Here is a 16996-nt window from a genome sequence, read left to right as displayed (position 1 = left end):
TAGAGAGGCCAAGGCAATGCATATAATATAGATCTCAGAATCACCTGCATGGAGATGGTAATTGGACCCATGGAAGCTGATAAGACAGCGTATGCCAAAAAGGGCCCAGGACAGAGTCTTTTGGGATGCCCTTGGTTCGTGGACATGACATAGATGATAAGCTGGCAAAGGAGACAGAAAGAACGATCAGACAGAGAGGAGGGGAACCAGGAGAGAACAGAACTGTGAAGACCTAGACAGGAAAGAGAAACCAGGATGAGAAGGTGATAGACAATGTCAAACACTGAAAAGGGATAAAGAAGTCTACACAAAGGGCTTTAGATTTGGCCATTGAGAGATCATTCTTCACTTTGGAGAGAGCCTTTTAAGCTGAATGATGAGGTCAGCATCATATTAAAAATGATTCAGAAGAGAATGAGAGAATGACAAGGAAGTATGTAGATGACTTTAAGGAATCTAGCCACTATAAGCAGGGTGATATATAGGGTGATATACAGGGTGATAGCTGGCAAGGATGGTAGGATCAAGTGAAAGTTTTTTTGAGGGATAGGGAGACACAGGAAAGTTTGTCAGCAGCAGAGAAATGGTCAATAGAAAGGGAAAGGTTGAAGATAAGAGAGAAGGGAGAGGATAGTGAAGAACCATTTGCTAAAGAGTCCAGGGCAGCTAGGTGGCAGACAGGATAGAGCGCTGGGTCTGGAGTCAGGAAAGACAAATCTGACCTCAGACACTTATAAGTATGATCCTGGACAAGATACTTCACCCTGTTTGCCTCAGTTTCCTCATCTGTAAAATAAGCTGGAGAAGGAAAAGGCACTCTAGTATGTTTGCCTAGAAAATGGGATCATGAAGAGTAGGATATGGCTGGAATGACTAACTACTGGATTCAGTGGGGTCAAGTGCATGTAGAGAGGTCAGCTTTGATGAAAAGAAGGAACACCTCTTATCTGAGATCTAGGAGGAAAACATGGGGAAGTATGTATGAATGATGTGAGATGGGGCAGGGAGGGAAGCGGGAGCTATTGACCCCTAATAGTCTCAGTTGTAGTGAAGTCCTCAACTGGAAAGTGAGGTGGTAGGGGATGCCATGGGAGGGCCAGAACACATGCCATGAAAATTGAGATAGTGAATCAATTAGAAATGACAGAACTGCCTTGTTGTAGTAAAGGTTAAGTTGAGATTAACATAAATTTGTAGTGGGCCCAGTCAGGGAGATACATTATCTTCTCCATCTCTGTTCATGCACAGAATTGATCATGAATGAAGAATGAATAAAAAGTTTTGGGGTAATGTGGGAGAAATAAATGATATAAGAATTGGGATGATATTGCGAGAGTCCTTAAAGAACACAGGCTTATGATGCTACATTTCAAAGACTGTTCAGATACTCTCCCTTGCTGGCCCCAAACATGGGAGTCAGTCATTGCTGTTCAATCTAGTCATGTCTAACTCCTCATGACCCCTCTGGGATTCCTGGAAAAGACACTGGGGTGGTTTGCTATTTCCTTCTCCAGCTCATTTTACTGATGAGGAAACTGAGGCCAACAGGGTGAAGTAAATGTCTGAGGCTGGATTTGAATTCCAGACTCAGTGCTTTATCCACTCTGCCCTTCAACTGCTCCCTCTCTGACAGTCAGAGAGATGAATAAACTTGCTAATAATTGATTCCATGACAGCAAAGTGGCTTCAAAATTACTGATTTCTTGAGATACTGGTAGCTTATGGGAAATATGCATAATTCTTCTTTAAATAACCCAAAATTTTGTTTTAAAAAAAACCCAAAACTAAAGAGATCCAGTGACAAGACCACACTTGGGTACAAATGAGGAAGGAAACCCAGTATAAGAAAGCAGACTAAGTAATTTTGTTGCACACTTCATTCTTCTCCCTGAAGAAACCTCTGCTGCCTTGTGATAATATAGAGCCAAACAGCACTCTTCCAAGAAAAGGTGATTACTTTTTTTAAAACTTCCTTTGCAACTGATTATGTATGTTAGTAAAGTATGTAATATGCTTTAAGTAAAAATGTTGTAAAATTAACATTCTACAATCCACAGATTGGTGGCACGAATCCAGAGACTGGTGGTATAAATGTAGCTCTGTTTGAGGAACCCACATGGATTGCTATCTCTCCACCAGGGTCTTTGAGACAGTACGGAGTCATTCCTTATAAATGGACCATCCTGATGAACATGGGAAGGAGTTATAAAGCTACAATTCAGATATGAATGCTAGAAGAACTAAATAACTTGCACTAATAACTTAGATATATTTGCCACCTGACTAGGCAACAAGATTTTCTTTTCCTAGAAAGAACTTGTGTTTTAAAGGTGAAGGTGCACGAGGTCACTAGCTCCCGTTTAATGGGTCTTCCAACTACAAGGCAGTAAACGTTCAGCAAAGGGGCAGTCAGTCTGTAGTGGCTATGCGACTTTCGAAATCACTAACTTCTCTTCCATTTTGTTGCTGTTTTTACAGCTGAACCATGAATGCCACATTCCTTCAACTCACCAACGGATCCCTCAACTCCACTGACCGTTGCCCCAGAGACACCCGGATTACTCATTTGGTCTTCCCAGCCCTGTACACCACTGTATTCTTGGCTGGGATGCTACTGAACAGCTTGGCTTTATGGGTTTTCTTTAGGATCCCCAGCTCCTCCACTTTCATAGTCTACCTTAAAAACACCCTGGTGGCAGATTTGATAATGACTCTGACACTTCCTTTCAAAATTCTCTCGGATGCAAACATTGGACCCTGGCAAATCCGAGCTTTTGTTTGTCGTTTCTCAGCAGTGATCTTTTACGAGACCATGTACATTGGCATCATCTTACTTGGACTCATAGCTTTTGACCGCTTCCTCAAGATCGTCCGGCCCTTTGGCAAATTCTGCGTGCAGAAGCCTCGTTTTGCCCAAATCCTTTCTATACTGGTTTGGCTTTCCTTGTTCTTCCTCTCCTTGCCGAATATGATATTATCTAACAAGGAAGCCACACCGCAATCAGTAAAAAAGTGTGCTTCCCTAAAGGGCCCCCCAGGCCTTATGTGGCACAAAGTAGTCAATTATGTGTGTCAGTTTATCTTCTGGACTGTTTTTTCCCTTATGTTTCTGTTTTATGTGGTGATTGCCAAGAAGGTCTATGAGTCCTTCAGAAAGTCCAAAAGTAAAGATGCCAGAAGCAAAAAAAATCTAGAAGGCAAAGTCTTCATTGTCGTGGCCGTCTTCTTTGTGTGCTTTGCCCCTTTCCACTTTGCAAGGGTCCCCTACACTCACAGCCAGACCAACAACAGCAAGACCAATTGTGCTGTGCAGAACCAGCTGTTCCTGGCTAAGGAAGCCACTCTCTTCTTGGCTACTACCAACATCTGCATGGATCCCCTGATCTACATATTCTTATGTAGGAAATTCACAGAAAGGCTGCCCTGTGTGGGGAAAATGACAAGGACGAGCCAAGAAAATGCCACCAGTCAAACTGATAACATAACTTTAAGTTGACAGAATTTGTGAGTAACTCCCATTGAGAGTGGGGGCTTGGAAGAAATGTTGGAGCACAGTTTTACCTGCTTTGGTTGGGGAAATGGAATTTAAGGGTTAAAGCAAAGTGTTGGGGCGGGGGAAGGGGATGATATGACTGGAATGTATGTGTTCTGCTATTACTTGATTTTCATGCATGTTGCACAGAAAGGATACAGTTAATTTTAACTTCTGAATGCTACATATGAAGAAAGGGTTGATTCAAATGAAAGCAATTGTTCATTAGACTTGGGAAGGAAAACAAAGTTACTCCCTCTGAGAAAGTGTTGATTATATGCAAAGATTTAGTTCTCAAGAGAACATTTGACCACTAAAGGTTACTTCCAACTTAAAATAAAACCATAGCATTAAAATATTGGGGGAAGGCTTAGTTTGTTGAGAGTTATACCCCTAGAATGATCATCGCATTCTCTCTAAAACTTTGAAATTCTCTTGGTGTACTACTTCCCACTGGTGGCTCTTCTGGTGAATCCATATGTTACAGACAAAGGACTTTTTTTGTTATCTGTGCTCAGTTCTACATCTCCCTGTATCTGCCAGAGTCCAGTGGGTGTAATTACTTCTCTAAAAGCTTCTATCTCTAGTTTTTTTAACAAACATACATACTGCTCCTATAACTGAATGTCTGCCTCAATTTCTCTGGTTGTTAAGGGTCTCTTCCCCCAACTCCTCCTCTAGTGACACACAATACTTATGAGGGCTTAGACAAATCACTTAGGCTACCTCATCTACAAAATAATGGAGCTGGAGTTGGTGACTTCTGAGGCCCCTTGCCTCTCTAGACCTATGACCATATGATCCAGCTTAAATATCCTTCTCTGTGCACATGTTGTTTTCCTGCTATTAGACTGTATCTCCTTGAGGCAGGAACAGTTGCTTTGTCCTCTTTCTATCCCAACCTCTAGTATCATGCATGGATGGAAATGAAATTTCAGAAGAGACCAAACCCTTTATTATTTTGGTAATCCACAAAAATGGGATAATTCTAGATCATGGAATGTTAGATTCATAGAGGACTTTAGAGGTCATTGAGTGCAACACTGTCATTTTGCAGATGAGGAAACTGAGGCCCAGTGAGGTTAAGGGACTTTATCCAATGTTACATGGTCAGTAAGGAGAAGAAAATTCAGCACTTGAACTCAGGTCCTTTGATTAAAGATTCAGAGCTCTTTTCACTAATCCAAGCTGACAGCTGTTTATTGTCTGTTTGCTTTTTTAAAAAAATAGAAAACCCAAATGGACTTGGTTAGAAGAAACTGACTTCTTAATAATTATTAGGTATTCTTTCCCCAACCTCCATACCTCAAATGGATTATTTACCAACCTAACCTCTACTTCTTAGGATCCCTAATCCACTTCAAAATTCAGTTCAGATTTTCACTCCAAAGGAAAGCCATTTCTCATCTTTCCCTCTACTCCCACAACCCAGTTGTTTACACTTGCTCCTTCTTCAAATGACCATATATGTTGTTGTCATTATTGTTCAGTTTTATCCAATTCTTTTCTGCCTTATTTGGGGTTTTCTTGCCAAAGATATTTGGAGTGGTTTGTCATTTTACATAGGAGGAAACTGAGGCAAACAGGGCTAAGTGACAGCTCTTAAGTAACTGAGGCCAGATTTGAACTCAGGAAGATGAGTCTTCCTGACTCCAGGTCTTTTTACATGTTGTATCCTTTGAGGCTACTCTCCCCTTCTCCCCCAGATCCTTATGGTCAGGGACTGTTTTTCAATTTTTTCCTTTGTGTCTCCAGAACCTAATGTAATAACGTGTATATATTATGTGCTTAATAAACATTTGTTGAATTGTATTGGAATGAATTAGTGTCTGAAGAGAAGGATATGACGCGTAAGCTAGGAAATCTCTCTGTCCTCTTCCCCCCATCACACACACACACACACACACACACGCACGCACACACGCACGCACGCACACACACACACACACACACACACACACACACACACACACACACACACACACCCCCAGAAGCACAAAAGAAAACTTCTCTTCACTAGTAAAATATTTTGGAGAATCCAAAGGCAAAACCAGTGGCCTGTGATATGCTAACATGGTGGTATTGTATTGTCTTTGTAACTGTGAAAACAGTAGGCAGTCTGTGGCAATGACATAGAGATAATATATTCACCAACCACGTACTAAAAATAGTTTCAAGGATTGTGGAAAAACTTCCTTTGCTTCTTGGCATAAAAAAGTGCAATCTAAAATAAATCGTCATTGTGATATTTACTATTACCTTAGACACAAGTTTTACTAGTCTGGGGAGTCTAAAACGACCTAACTGGGAAAGAGACAGAGATCAAAGGAGGTCCACACAGCAGTGTGGTTTAATGAACTGAACCCTGATCCTGGAGTCAGGAGAGACCATGATTCAAAAAGCACGCTACTATAACCAGTCCTCCCAGGCAAGTTGTGTCAGGGTTCTGAGCTTTAATTTCCCCATCCACAAAATGGGTATGAGATGGCACGCCTCAAAGGAGTATGGCTAAGAGTCCAAAAAGATGTTTCTAAAGTGCATTGCAAATCTTAAGGTGCTATGCAACAATCAGCTATGATTATTGTAAAAATAATATATAGCATGTTATTATTGTTGAGTAGCTTCTGTTGTGTCTGACTCTTTGTGACCCTATTTGGGGTTTTCTTGGTAAAGATACCAAGAGCGGCTTGTCATTTCCTTCTCCAGCTCATTTTACACATGCCAAAACTGAGGCAAACAGGGTTAAGTGACTTGTTCAGGGTCAAACAGCCAGTAAATGTCTGAGGTCAGATTTGAACTCAAGATGAATCTTCTGATTCTAAACCTCATACTCCATGCACTATGGGTGCTACCTAGCTGCTCTATTCATGGTACACAGGAGTCACTTAATTTTTTTTATTGATTGATTACTGTTATTAAGGGAATACTTGAATTTCTTTTAATAAGTAACCTAAGTATGTGTTGAGGTCATCTATTGAATGCCTGATTAAAAGATACCCCTATTGGAGATGTGTAGATGATTTCACTAATTAAATGTTCTAGTTCCTTTATGTCAATTTATAAAATTTATAAATCAAAACCACTAAACTTTTCCCTGAGACAGTGCCCCAGTCTTCTTCATTTTTACCTGTTCTCTGTCACAGTGCTGGTCTAGCTGTCCACAGCAATTCAGTCAAGATAACTGGGATGTGAGGTATGACGTTGTGAAGCCCACATTCCCTTTATTTCCCAAGTGTATTATACACATTGAGTGGTATGCTTCAAACGTAACATAAATAATTAAATCTGAAGCACACTTGTCCAAATAAATGAGCTACCTGGTGTGATGCAACATTATTATCTCATCGGCTCCTATCCTTGCTTGTTTGCTGAACTGTCATTTCACTGTTTCTCTCTCTTCACCCATGTGCAGAAGTGAGTTCCCCCCCGCCACTAACTTTAATGCACTCATGTAGCAGTAGGGAGAAAATTTATGTATAAAAGATTCCACTTCACGCAGGCTTGATCGTGGTTAAAATCAAATTGACATCACAGTATTTTTAAATCAAATTGGGGGAAAAATTAGTTAACTGACTATGGTTGTCTTTCATTCTCAAGAGGACCAAAATGACATCACCATGATAAAGTCATGTTTGACTAAATTTTTTTGACTAAAATTAAAGTTAAATGACTACAGACAGAAGATGAAGAACCAAAAGATAAATTGTGCAAATGGAGTCTTTAATACTTGGCTAGATGCCTTGTTAATTTATACTCTGGGAAGATATTTCATGACCTTAGAAGTCCTTCTTTAATGTTCGAGCCATCCCTGAGATTATCTCCCATTAATCTTGTGTATATACCCTGTTTGCACATAGTTGTTTGCTTGTCTCCCTGATTAGACTGTGTGCTCCTTGACAGCACGGATGGTCTTTTGCCTTTCTTTGGATCCCTGGCACATAGCAGGCACTGAATAGATAGGTGTATGTTTCACTTAAGTATACCTACAAGATGATTTAATGTCATGGAAGAAGTTATTTATTTTTCAAAGTATATTATAATGAGTCCAAAGAATATATGATGAAAAATGCTATCCACTTACAGAGAGAGTACTGAGGAATGCAAACAGAAGCATGCTATTTTTACTTTTTTTTTTTGTCTGTGTTTTCTTTTGTAACTTGACTAATATGGAAATATAGTCTGCATGACTCCATATGGATAATCACTATCAAATTGCCTTTTCAAGGAGAGGAGAGGGGATGGGAAAAAGGGAGAAAATTTAGAACTCAAAATTTAAAAAAATGAAAATTTTTTTATACATAATTGGTAAATATTTCACAAAATAAAAATAATATTAAAAAAATAAAACAAAAATAAGCTTTTATGAGGACAGTAGTTTTAAAATTAGCGATCAGCCAACTTTGTTGGTTCCTGTCTCTAGGAGAAAATACAAACTCATAAACTAAAATATCAAATTTAGTAACGATATTGAAATGCTAAATTTAATAATATTTAATTAAATAAATTTAATGACATTAGAATATTTAATAATATTTAAAGTCCTCTGGACTCAACGTTCCAGACTTATTCTAGATGGCTATGGTTCACACACTCAGCACTCCAGCCCAACTGTTCTATTTGTTATTTACTCAATTAAGCATTCTATCTCAAGCCTCTAGAATTTGTACGGGCTGCCTAGGGTTCACTTCTTGGAATTCTTGGCTTCCTGGGAGGGTCTATCCAGGTGCCATTTTCCACAGAAATTCTTTCCTGATTTAGAAGTTCTTAACCCGGTATCTGAGAACTCTGTTTCTATTTTGATAACTGTACCTCAACAATAATTTGTTTCCTTTGTAATTCTGTGTAGTATTTAATTTTATACACTGAAAAACATGATTCTGAGAAGGGGCCCATAGGCTTCACCAGACTAGCAAAGGTTCTCTCCCTCCTCAAATTATTTTTCTCGTATCTCCCAATAGAATTTAAATACCAGGAGAGTAGAGGCGATTTTGTCTCGATCTTTGCGTTCCCAGTTGGCACAATGCATCTTAAACATAGGATAGTGCTCATTTTTATGAATTGAACTTATTTCCCCAACCATGTACCGAGAACACTGTAAACTCGTACAATTTCTCCAAGCTGTATGTATTTTTTTGCTTTTCAGTGCCTCGGCCAACACTAGTTTGGGGCTACGCATCTGTATGACTTAGAGAAGAAGAAAAAAACAACCCTAAAAATAGGTGTTGTCCTTAAGTAGCATAAAGAAGAGACCCCACCCATCTGCTCTCTGCCTACAACAGCAACAGGAAAATTCCTACAATGAAAAAAGCCATCAAAATCAGATCTTCTGAGCATCATCAAAGGTGATCTCTGGGAAATTCAACTCACGTTTGTGGGAGACTGTCAAAAGTGGAAGGAACAAACATACACGGAGAAGTCTGCATTTTTTTCAGGGCTTCATATCTAGTTTAGAAATAAAAGAAGCATTCCATGGTACATAAATGAATTTTTTTTTTGTTTCAAGTAGTCTTTTTAATTTTTTAAAATTTATTTTCCATTTTCAACATTTACTTCCACAAAATTTTGAATTTCAAAATTTCCCCTCCTCTCATGAATTTTAAGGCAACTTTAATGCTCATTTTTTTTAAGAGATAAAGGAACAAAATCAGCAATAGTGATCAACAGACTGAAAAACAATCTCAGTATCTACACGGATACCCTGTCTCCACACACATCCCTTTGAAAAGCAGTGTGTATGGGAGTGCAGTACTGTCTAATCATATTTCTTCTCCAGGAGAAGGGAAATGGATATTTTTAGGCTATGTAAAAAGAAAAAATTTTCAATAAAATTGATTCTTCTAAAAAAACTAATAAAATGCATTGTAGAAGGTTCTATATCAAAGTTATTATCTTGCTAATTTTTCCCGCTGAACATAGTCAACTGTAACATATACTCATCAAGAACTTGTGAAGGAGAAAAATATCCATTTTAATACGTATTTCACGTTTGAAGTTTTTCCTTCTTTGAAGAAGTATTTGCTGAATGTCATTTAGAGAATTGGGCTCCAATGCAGCTTTAATCATTTATAAAGACAGACAGACCCATACACAAGGTTGTGTTGCTTTTTTCCCAAATTGGTCTTTTCTAAGATTTTACTGAGAAGTTTAGAATTACACTCAATTGTACTCAATCAAGTATCATACCCTCAGGTCCCAGACACATATGTTCAACATCCACAGTGACTTGTGGATTTACTGGAAATTCCTGGCAGTCAGTGAATATATAACCCCAGTTCTTCAATGAAGGTCTAAAACTAAAATTAAGGGTTATACAGCTGAAATACAAAAAAATTCTCACGCAATGAAACTAGAAAAAAGGAAGTGTAGTCATAATTTAGTCTTTTAAATGAAAGCTTTGATGCATTTGTGCTTAGCATTCTAGAATATAATGCTCTATCATCTTTCTTGTTACATTCCCTGGGCTTATGAAAGAATAACATTTCTACAGAGACTTAAAGAGTTTTACATGGGTTATTGGATTTGATCCTCACATTTGATCTTTGAAGTAACACTGGGAGGTATATGCTCCATTTTACAGAAAAGGAATCTGAGGCTTAGAGTGTGGTTGCCCAGAGACACACAGTTAGTAAGGGGTTGAGGTTAGATGTGAATTCAGGTCTCCCTGACTCTGGGCAGATAGGTGGCAGAATGGGAAGAGTGCTGGACCTAGAATCAGCAAGACTCATCTTTCCAAGTTCAAATCTGGCCTCAGTTGTGTGATTCTGGGCAAGTCACTTAAACCTGTTTGCCTCAATTTCCTCATCTGTAAAATGAGCTGGAGAAAGAAATGCCATATCACTTCAGTATCTTTGCCAAGAAAACTCCAAAATGGGGGTCACAAAGAGTTGGACATGACTGAAACGACTGAACAACGAAGTGAATGGCCAGGCACAGTGGAGCAATCTGTACTCCCCAGTAGTGGGGAGACTCAGGCAGATCACTTAAGTTTGAGAGTAGCAAGGTTGATGCCCATGAGGTGTCCACACTAAGCCTGGCACCAATATGGTAAGCTTCTGGGAAAGGCAAGTTACCAGACTGCCCAAGGAGGGAGTGAATTGGATTCTCTCTGGAATATAGTGCCTTACATGGCTGTGGTTAGGAACTAGAGGTTGTACCCTTATTTTACAAATAAGGAAACTGAGGTTTGGAGGAACTGAGTGAGCTTGCCTATTGTCACAAAGCTAGTTAAGTGTCTATGATGAGACTCAAACCCAGGTCTCTCCTGATTCAGAGTCAAGCACTCTTTCTGCTCCACCAAACTAGGTCTCTGTGTATGGAATAAGTCAGAGTTTATGTGCTGATCAGCAGTTAGGTCAGGACCATGAGTACTCATTCTGCGTCCAATCGAGGCAGGATAGGGATAGTCTCAAAAAACAAAACTAGAGTACATCAAACAAAGTCAAATAGAGAAATAAACAAAGTTTTTTAAAAATGGGATGGGATGGCTCTAGTCAGTTCAGCTCTAGCTCTAAAGGAAATAGACCTTTATTTCAGAGAGCATAATAAATTCCTTTTACCTTCCTGTAAAAAAAGAAGTCTGGCCCAAACTACCGACATGGAGAAAAAAGCTGTAGATTCAGTAATAAATACATTGTAAAATAAGCTTTACACAGGATCTTAAGAACAGACACTAAACTTGCTGGCTTTGGTACCACTCAGTAACTTGCAAACATTCTCCGTATTTCATAGGCACAATAGTAAAACAAAAATTACATGGTTGGGTGTAACCCTAGAGTAACTGAGCTTAGCTCTTGTCAGAAAAAGAGTGCTGTCAACCTTTTATAGAAGACTATGTGCGCTTATTTTTTTTTTTAAAAAGCTTCCATCATCTTAATAGAAAGATCCAGAGATAATGAAGGCTGAAAAAAGAACAAAATTAATAAGAGGGCAAGAAAAATACAGAGAGGAAGAGGAGAGGAAGGAGAAGGAGAAGCTGACGCTATTTTAAACCTGAGTTATTTCAACCTAGTTTGGAAAAACAAAATCTTTTTTACTGGGTCTATGAACTTTTGCCACGCCTAGAATGAAACTCGAACAAAAGAGATAGCTACGAGATCACCACCTTTATTTAGAAAGTTCGATTAGCAGGCACAAAATAATACTCAAAAAAGTTATCTCTCTAATTATAACTAAGTAAACTGAGCATCAGAAGCATTTCCTAAATGAGTAAGAATCCTCACATGGGGCTGGAGAAGGAAGGCAGCTACACCATTATAAATTTAGTTTTTGAAGTACCATCTCACCAATTATAAAATTATTTGCTTGGATAGCACCCTTTCCCTCTGGAATATAGTGCTTTACATACAGGGCTGTGGTTAGGGACTAGAGGTTGTACCCTTATTATACAAATAAGTAAACTGAGATTTGGAGGATCTGGGCAAGTTGCCCATCATCAAAAAGCTAGTTAAGTGTCTGTGGTGAGATTCAAACCTAGGTCTCTCTTGATTCAAAGTCAAGCACCTTTTCTGCTACACCAAGCTAAGTCTCTCTCAAGTCACTGTCTAAGGGCACAGGTGCATCAACAAATCAAAAAGCATTTATTAAGCACCTACTATGTGCCTCACACTGTTCACAGAATTGAAATAATTCCAGTGCTTACAGAATTTGGGAGAAAACAAGATCAAAATGCATACAATATCTGTATATGGATTGAAGAGCAAGTGTAACTATTATCTGAGGAGAAGGGGATCACAGAAAGTCTCATGTAGAAGTTGGTCTTTAAGTAGTACTTTGAAGGATTGAAAAGGCAGGAGTCATGAGGGAATGCATTCTAGGTTTAGGGAGGCTTGGAAGGAGGAGGAGGAGCAGTACGAAAGAATATATTCTAAGGCCACATTTTAATTGCAGCCTTTAATTTTAATTGGTTAAACTCTAGGTCCTTAACCTTTTTCATGGATCCCTTTGGTACTCTGATGAAGCCTACAGATTTCTTTTCAGAAAAAAAAAAGTTTTTAGATGTGCAGAATATGATACTTTGGCTCATATAAGAAACTGAAATACAGTTATCAAAAACACATAAAAAATATAATCAGATCTTTCTATTTAATAAGAGTAGCACATAGGGACATGTTTTCATCTTCAGAGCCCTCTCCAATACATTCAGTGTTTATTAATTAGCCCTCAAGATGTTCATTTCATTTTCCTAAACATTACCAGCAAGCAGACTAATCCATAGAGACCAGCAATCTTGAAGGAGTCAAGGTATCAGAATATCATTAGAGCCAAGGCAGCCAGTGGTGGCCCCACACATTCTACAGTAAGATAAAAAAATGTCCTTGACAATAAACTAAGAGGCCCAATACTGTCTCACAATAGTCAGGATAATTAAAAGGTTTAAACCAATTAAAGACAAGAAAAAGCTCAGAAAGTGGGTATTGGGAACTTCTCCAATGGCTTTACACATGGAAAAAAATGGCAGAAGAGAGAGATGACCCAGATATGTTACAAATAATTACAGAAAGGCAGTGAGGTATAGTGGAGAGTGTGCTGGCTTTGCAGTCAACGGGACTTGGGTTGAAATCATGACTCTATCACTTACCACCTGCGTGGGACATCTCTTGGAAGTTGCTCTTCTCCAAAATGTAGGGATTGGACTAGCTGACCTATAAGACCCCTTCCATTTCTAAGCCAATGTTCCTACTATCCTGTCTTAAAAAGCCTTGTCTTTGTTGTAGTAACATGCCTGAGGTTGATTTAAATAAGACAGACCTCTTATGTTACCATGCAGTTACGTCTATCCTCGTCTTTAAGCCTGTGGTAGTGAGTCAACATACTGGGAAAAGTTGTTTTTTCCCCACTTCCTATTAGTGCAAAGTTTCATTTTCTCTTCAAGTCTTGTCACAAGATTCTTGTGACTTTTTAAATATATGGATTTTTTAAAGTCACAATCCTTTTAACTAATAAACAGTCAAGCTAAACAAATCCACATATTTGCTATGTCTTCTTCTATACCATGAGCTCATCACCACCCCCAAACCCCATCAGAAGGTAGGTAGTATCACATTTCCATATCAGAAGTCTGTGTCAGGTCAACTTCCCTCTTCACAGATGAGGAACCTAGAGGTAAATTAACTTGTCCAAGATCACTCAGCTCATATGTACTACTCTTTCTTTAATACACCTCTTCCTAAGCAGAAACAAAACCACCAAAGACCTTGGAATCTCCACCTATGTAAATAAGGGAGACATTTTTATACTTCAAAAGGAGTAGGTTCAAAAGCAGGATTGTAAACTACGCCTTCTGTGTGGAACCCAGAATGGAATCCTCCCCAGGGCCAATAGCTCCTGTCTTGGAAACTATACTTGGCAAACTTCTGGGTATTTTGGTTCATCATTCTGGACCCTTCACCATCTAGTACCAACCTCACATCATACAGCATTTCTGTTAGACCAGCTACCAGCTGTTCCTGGGACTCAACATTCCTTCTCTTGTTCATTCACTCAAGCAGGTTCCTGCCTCTTGTAATCTTTATCTTCCCTTAAGACTCTGCTCAGGAGTCAGTTCTTTCATAAAACCAACCAACACTGGTAATGTTCTCTCCCATCGAACTGCCTTCTACTATTCATCTTCAAACGTGTTGCATCTTCCTTCTCCCCAATGAGACATAAAGTCCTGGGGAGTAGTGTCCTTTTATTTTTGTCTTTGCCCCATCAACCCCTCCCCAATATGATCAGTGCATGTAGTAGGCACTTAATAAGTGGTTATTGAGCTGAACTGTTCTCACCAGAGACTAAACTCAGTATAACAAAATCAAATTACAATAGAATGTATTCAGAGAAATTTAGAGATTGCGGTAGCACCACCCATTGTCCAGGAGGCTAACAGACAGTAAAAATAAATTTGGAGTTGGTAATGAATGGCCAAACCTGACTCTTCTTAAAAGCTTCCCTGCATTTAACAGTATTGTGCAGCATGATAATTACTAAAATGAAATCATCTGGGTTCTTATAACTTGGAAGAATTGCTCTAACATCATCAGGGCAGAAAAAAATGGAGTACGTTCTCTCTTTCAATAATAATAAAGTTTTAGACTGGTTTGGAGCTGTTTTTTTTTTCATCAAAGCCGTGTGATTCTTTCGTGACTCAACGTGCACTGCTGTCTTTTTTTTTTTTTTAATAATGTTGGGGAGATCAGCTTTAACAAGCTCCAACTTGACATGTAGCAAGGTGTGATTAATACACTAAAGCTTTCTCAGATTAACTTTTTCATTACTTGGCTTCAGTGGCAGCGAAAGCTAAGAAAGTTTTATGCTACACAAAACATAATTTTGTTCAGTTTAATCAAATGTATTTGTTTACCAGATTGCTAAAGTAGCAAAATTCAGTTTGAAAATGCATGTACCATCAGACTGGGTTTTGGTTGATTTTGCTGAACTGGTTTTTTAAAAAATGCTTTGTTTATACACACACACACACACACACACATATGCACACATATGTACATACATACATATATATTATTCATTGGATAGGAAAGGAGGAATATGTTCAAAAATTAAGCTAACTTAAATAGAAACGTCATCAATTTAAAAAAAAAACAACAAATTCAATTCTACCCTTAATCTTCCAGACTCCCTTCCCTCAGCTCCCAACATACTTATTCACTGGCTATTAACAATATAATTGGAGTGATGGAAGGAGCTTCAAAGGTCACTGATTTCTATCTCCTTAGATAAGAAATCACTGAAAACCCAAACAAGATATTGACCTTGTGTCACCTATATATACACCATATGGGACTGAATTAGGACTACTTTTGCAAGCGAGGAAACAAACACATTTTTGGAAAGTGAAAGTTTTATGGTGTGTGTAACATAAAAGGGTATCACTCCTATGTTCTGTAAGAGGCAGTCCCTCTGCTGTCTACCAAAAGTATTCTCTCAACAGACATAATTAACTCTTCAAAATCTATGATTAGAAATGTATTCCTTTGAAGATTTTGTCTACTACCAAAATGCAAATGAGGGAGGGGATGCCATTGACACCTAAATGTGAATGAGTTTATCAAATCCTTACTGGAAGAGAAGATTTTGATAAAGTGAGACACAAACACATTATAAAGACACAAAGCTCTGAGGCATATTGAAAAAAATGAAGGGCAGTCTGGGGGTCCACTAGGAAAACTCCCAGTTTTGTTGAGAGATGTCGAGAAGTACTTGGCACCACCTTTCTCTTCTAAATGGGCAATAATAAGGTTTCCAGAGATCTGTGAAGATAATGAATCAGACCACACAATATGAATGCAAACAAACAAAATCAAAAAACCACACTAGGAAAATGGATCTGCCCCATCTTATAGATTTGAATAAAATTTCTGCTTATGGCCTGGGGTTGAGGTATTATTTTCTAAATTTTTTTCCCTTTCGTAACCTTTTGCTAGGTTGCCATGATTATATGTGTACTGCAGAAGTGTAAGTCAGAATCTTCTTGCCTTTTGAATTTTTCTTTTTGAAAAACACTGCCCTAGAGGACAACTTCCTACTTCTTTGCTAGGGTGGGTGTGTTTGTGTGAGTGTGAACGAGTGTGCTGAATCAATGGCTATGGAACACTGCATATAATATCTAATTTACACATATATAGAATATATATTGACAGAAAAGTGTGTACATTTTGAATATATATGTATATGTAAAGATAGGTATGTATGTAAAATAGTTTGGCTGATTCCCCCTCCCCTATTTCTTTCTTTTAAAATAAAAGTATTACATGGAATGCTCTCTGAATACAAAAGAGGAGGAATACAGGGAGAAGATTAGGCAATATAAAAATAAAAGATGCCAATTAATTTTATTTTTAAAATATTCATTTTTTCTCTTAATTTCTCTTTTAATACCCTACTATTATGCTATTTCTAAGGAATTCTAGGTTCTAAAGAGATCACAGAATGTCCTTGTATAAATTTTGTTGATGTAATACAGTAATTAATAATTATAATGATAATAATAAAACTTGGGGAAAGTTCCTCGTGTAGGAATGTGAGGGAATTCGTGTTTCAGAAAGCAAACTGCTCCAAGCAGGTGCTAAAGGGAACTTGTCCTCAATATTTTCCTGACAACTACGACACAAAGTTTGTGATGTCATGTATCATGCAGACAGATCAAGCTTGACTGAAGAAATAACATTTCTGCATGAAATTGAATATGTCGATAGCACCTGCTCTTTAGTAATTTCTGAAATTCTTCTAGAAAAAATTATAGGGAATCCTGAAAAAAGAAAGAGTCAATCTTTAGGAAAAATATCACTGAAAATTAAATAAGCCAGGGAAAAACAGAATTTGAAGACTTCCACTTGAATAACTGGTTTTTGTTGTTGTTTTTTGTGGAAAACATGATCATTTAAAAATGAATCTGCATTGGGTCTGTCCCCAATTGCTATTGGTAGCAGGTAGAATATTTTTCCTCTTCTTAGAATAGTAAAAGCACTT

At 38.2% G+C, this 16996-nt stretch overlaps 2 protein-coding genes across 17 annotated transcripts in view; one reads left to right on the top strand and one right to left on the bottom strand.

Annotated features, from left to right (window-relative positions):
• Nucleotides 1-16996, bottom strand: part of MED12L (mediator complex subunit 12L) — a 603739-nt gene that overhangs the window by 109988 nt on the left and 476755 nt on the right. The gene's annotated exons all lie outside the window — the stretch shown is intronic.
• On the top strand, nt 1880-5344 carry P2RY13 (purinergic receptor P2Y13). Its single transcript, XM_072618338.1, has 2 exons — nt 1880-1949; nt 2479-5344. Exon 2 carries the CDS (start codon nt 2486-2488, stop codon nt 3494-3496), a length of 1011 nt encoding a protein of 336 aa, XP_072474439.1. The 5' UTR covers nt 1880-1949; nt 2479-2485; the 3' UTR covers nt 3497-5344.

This window comes from Notamacropus eugenii, chromosome 6, assembly GCF_028372415.1.
Source record: "Notamacropus eugenii isolate mMacEug1 chromosome 6, mMacEug1.pri_v2, whole genome shotgun sequence".
In the NCBI taxonomy this organism is placed as follows: domain Eukaryota; kingdom Metazoa; phylum Chordata; class Mammalia; order Diprotodontia; family Macropodidae; genus Notamacropus; species Notamacropus eugenii.
Note: the sequence above shows the minus strand (reverse complement) of the source record. Positions and strands in the feature narration are given on the sequence as shown.

Bases quoted from the DNA above. Each gene is read 5' to 3' on its own strand.
- P2RY13 (XM_072618338.1), top strand. From the start codon at position 2,486: ATGAATGCCACATTCCTTCAACTCACCAACGGATCCCTCAACTCCACT.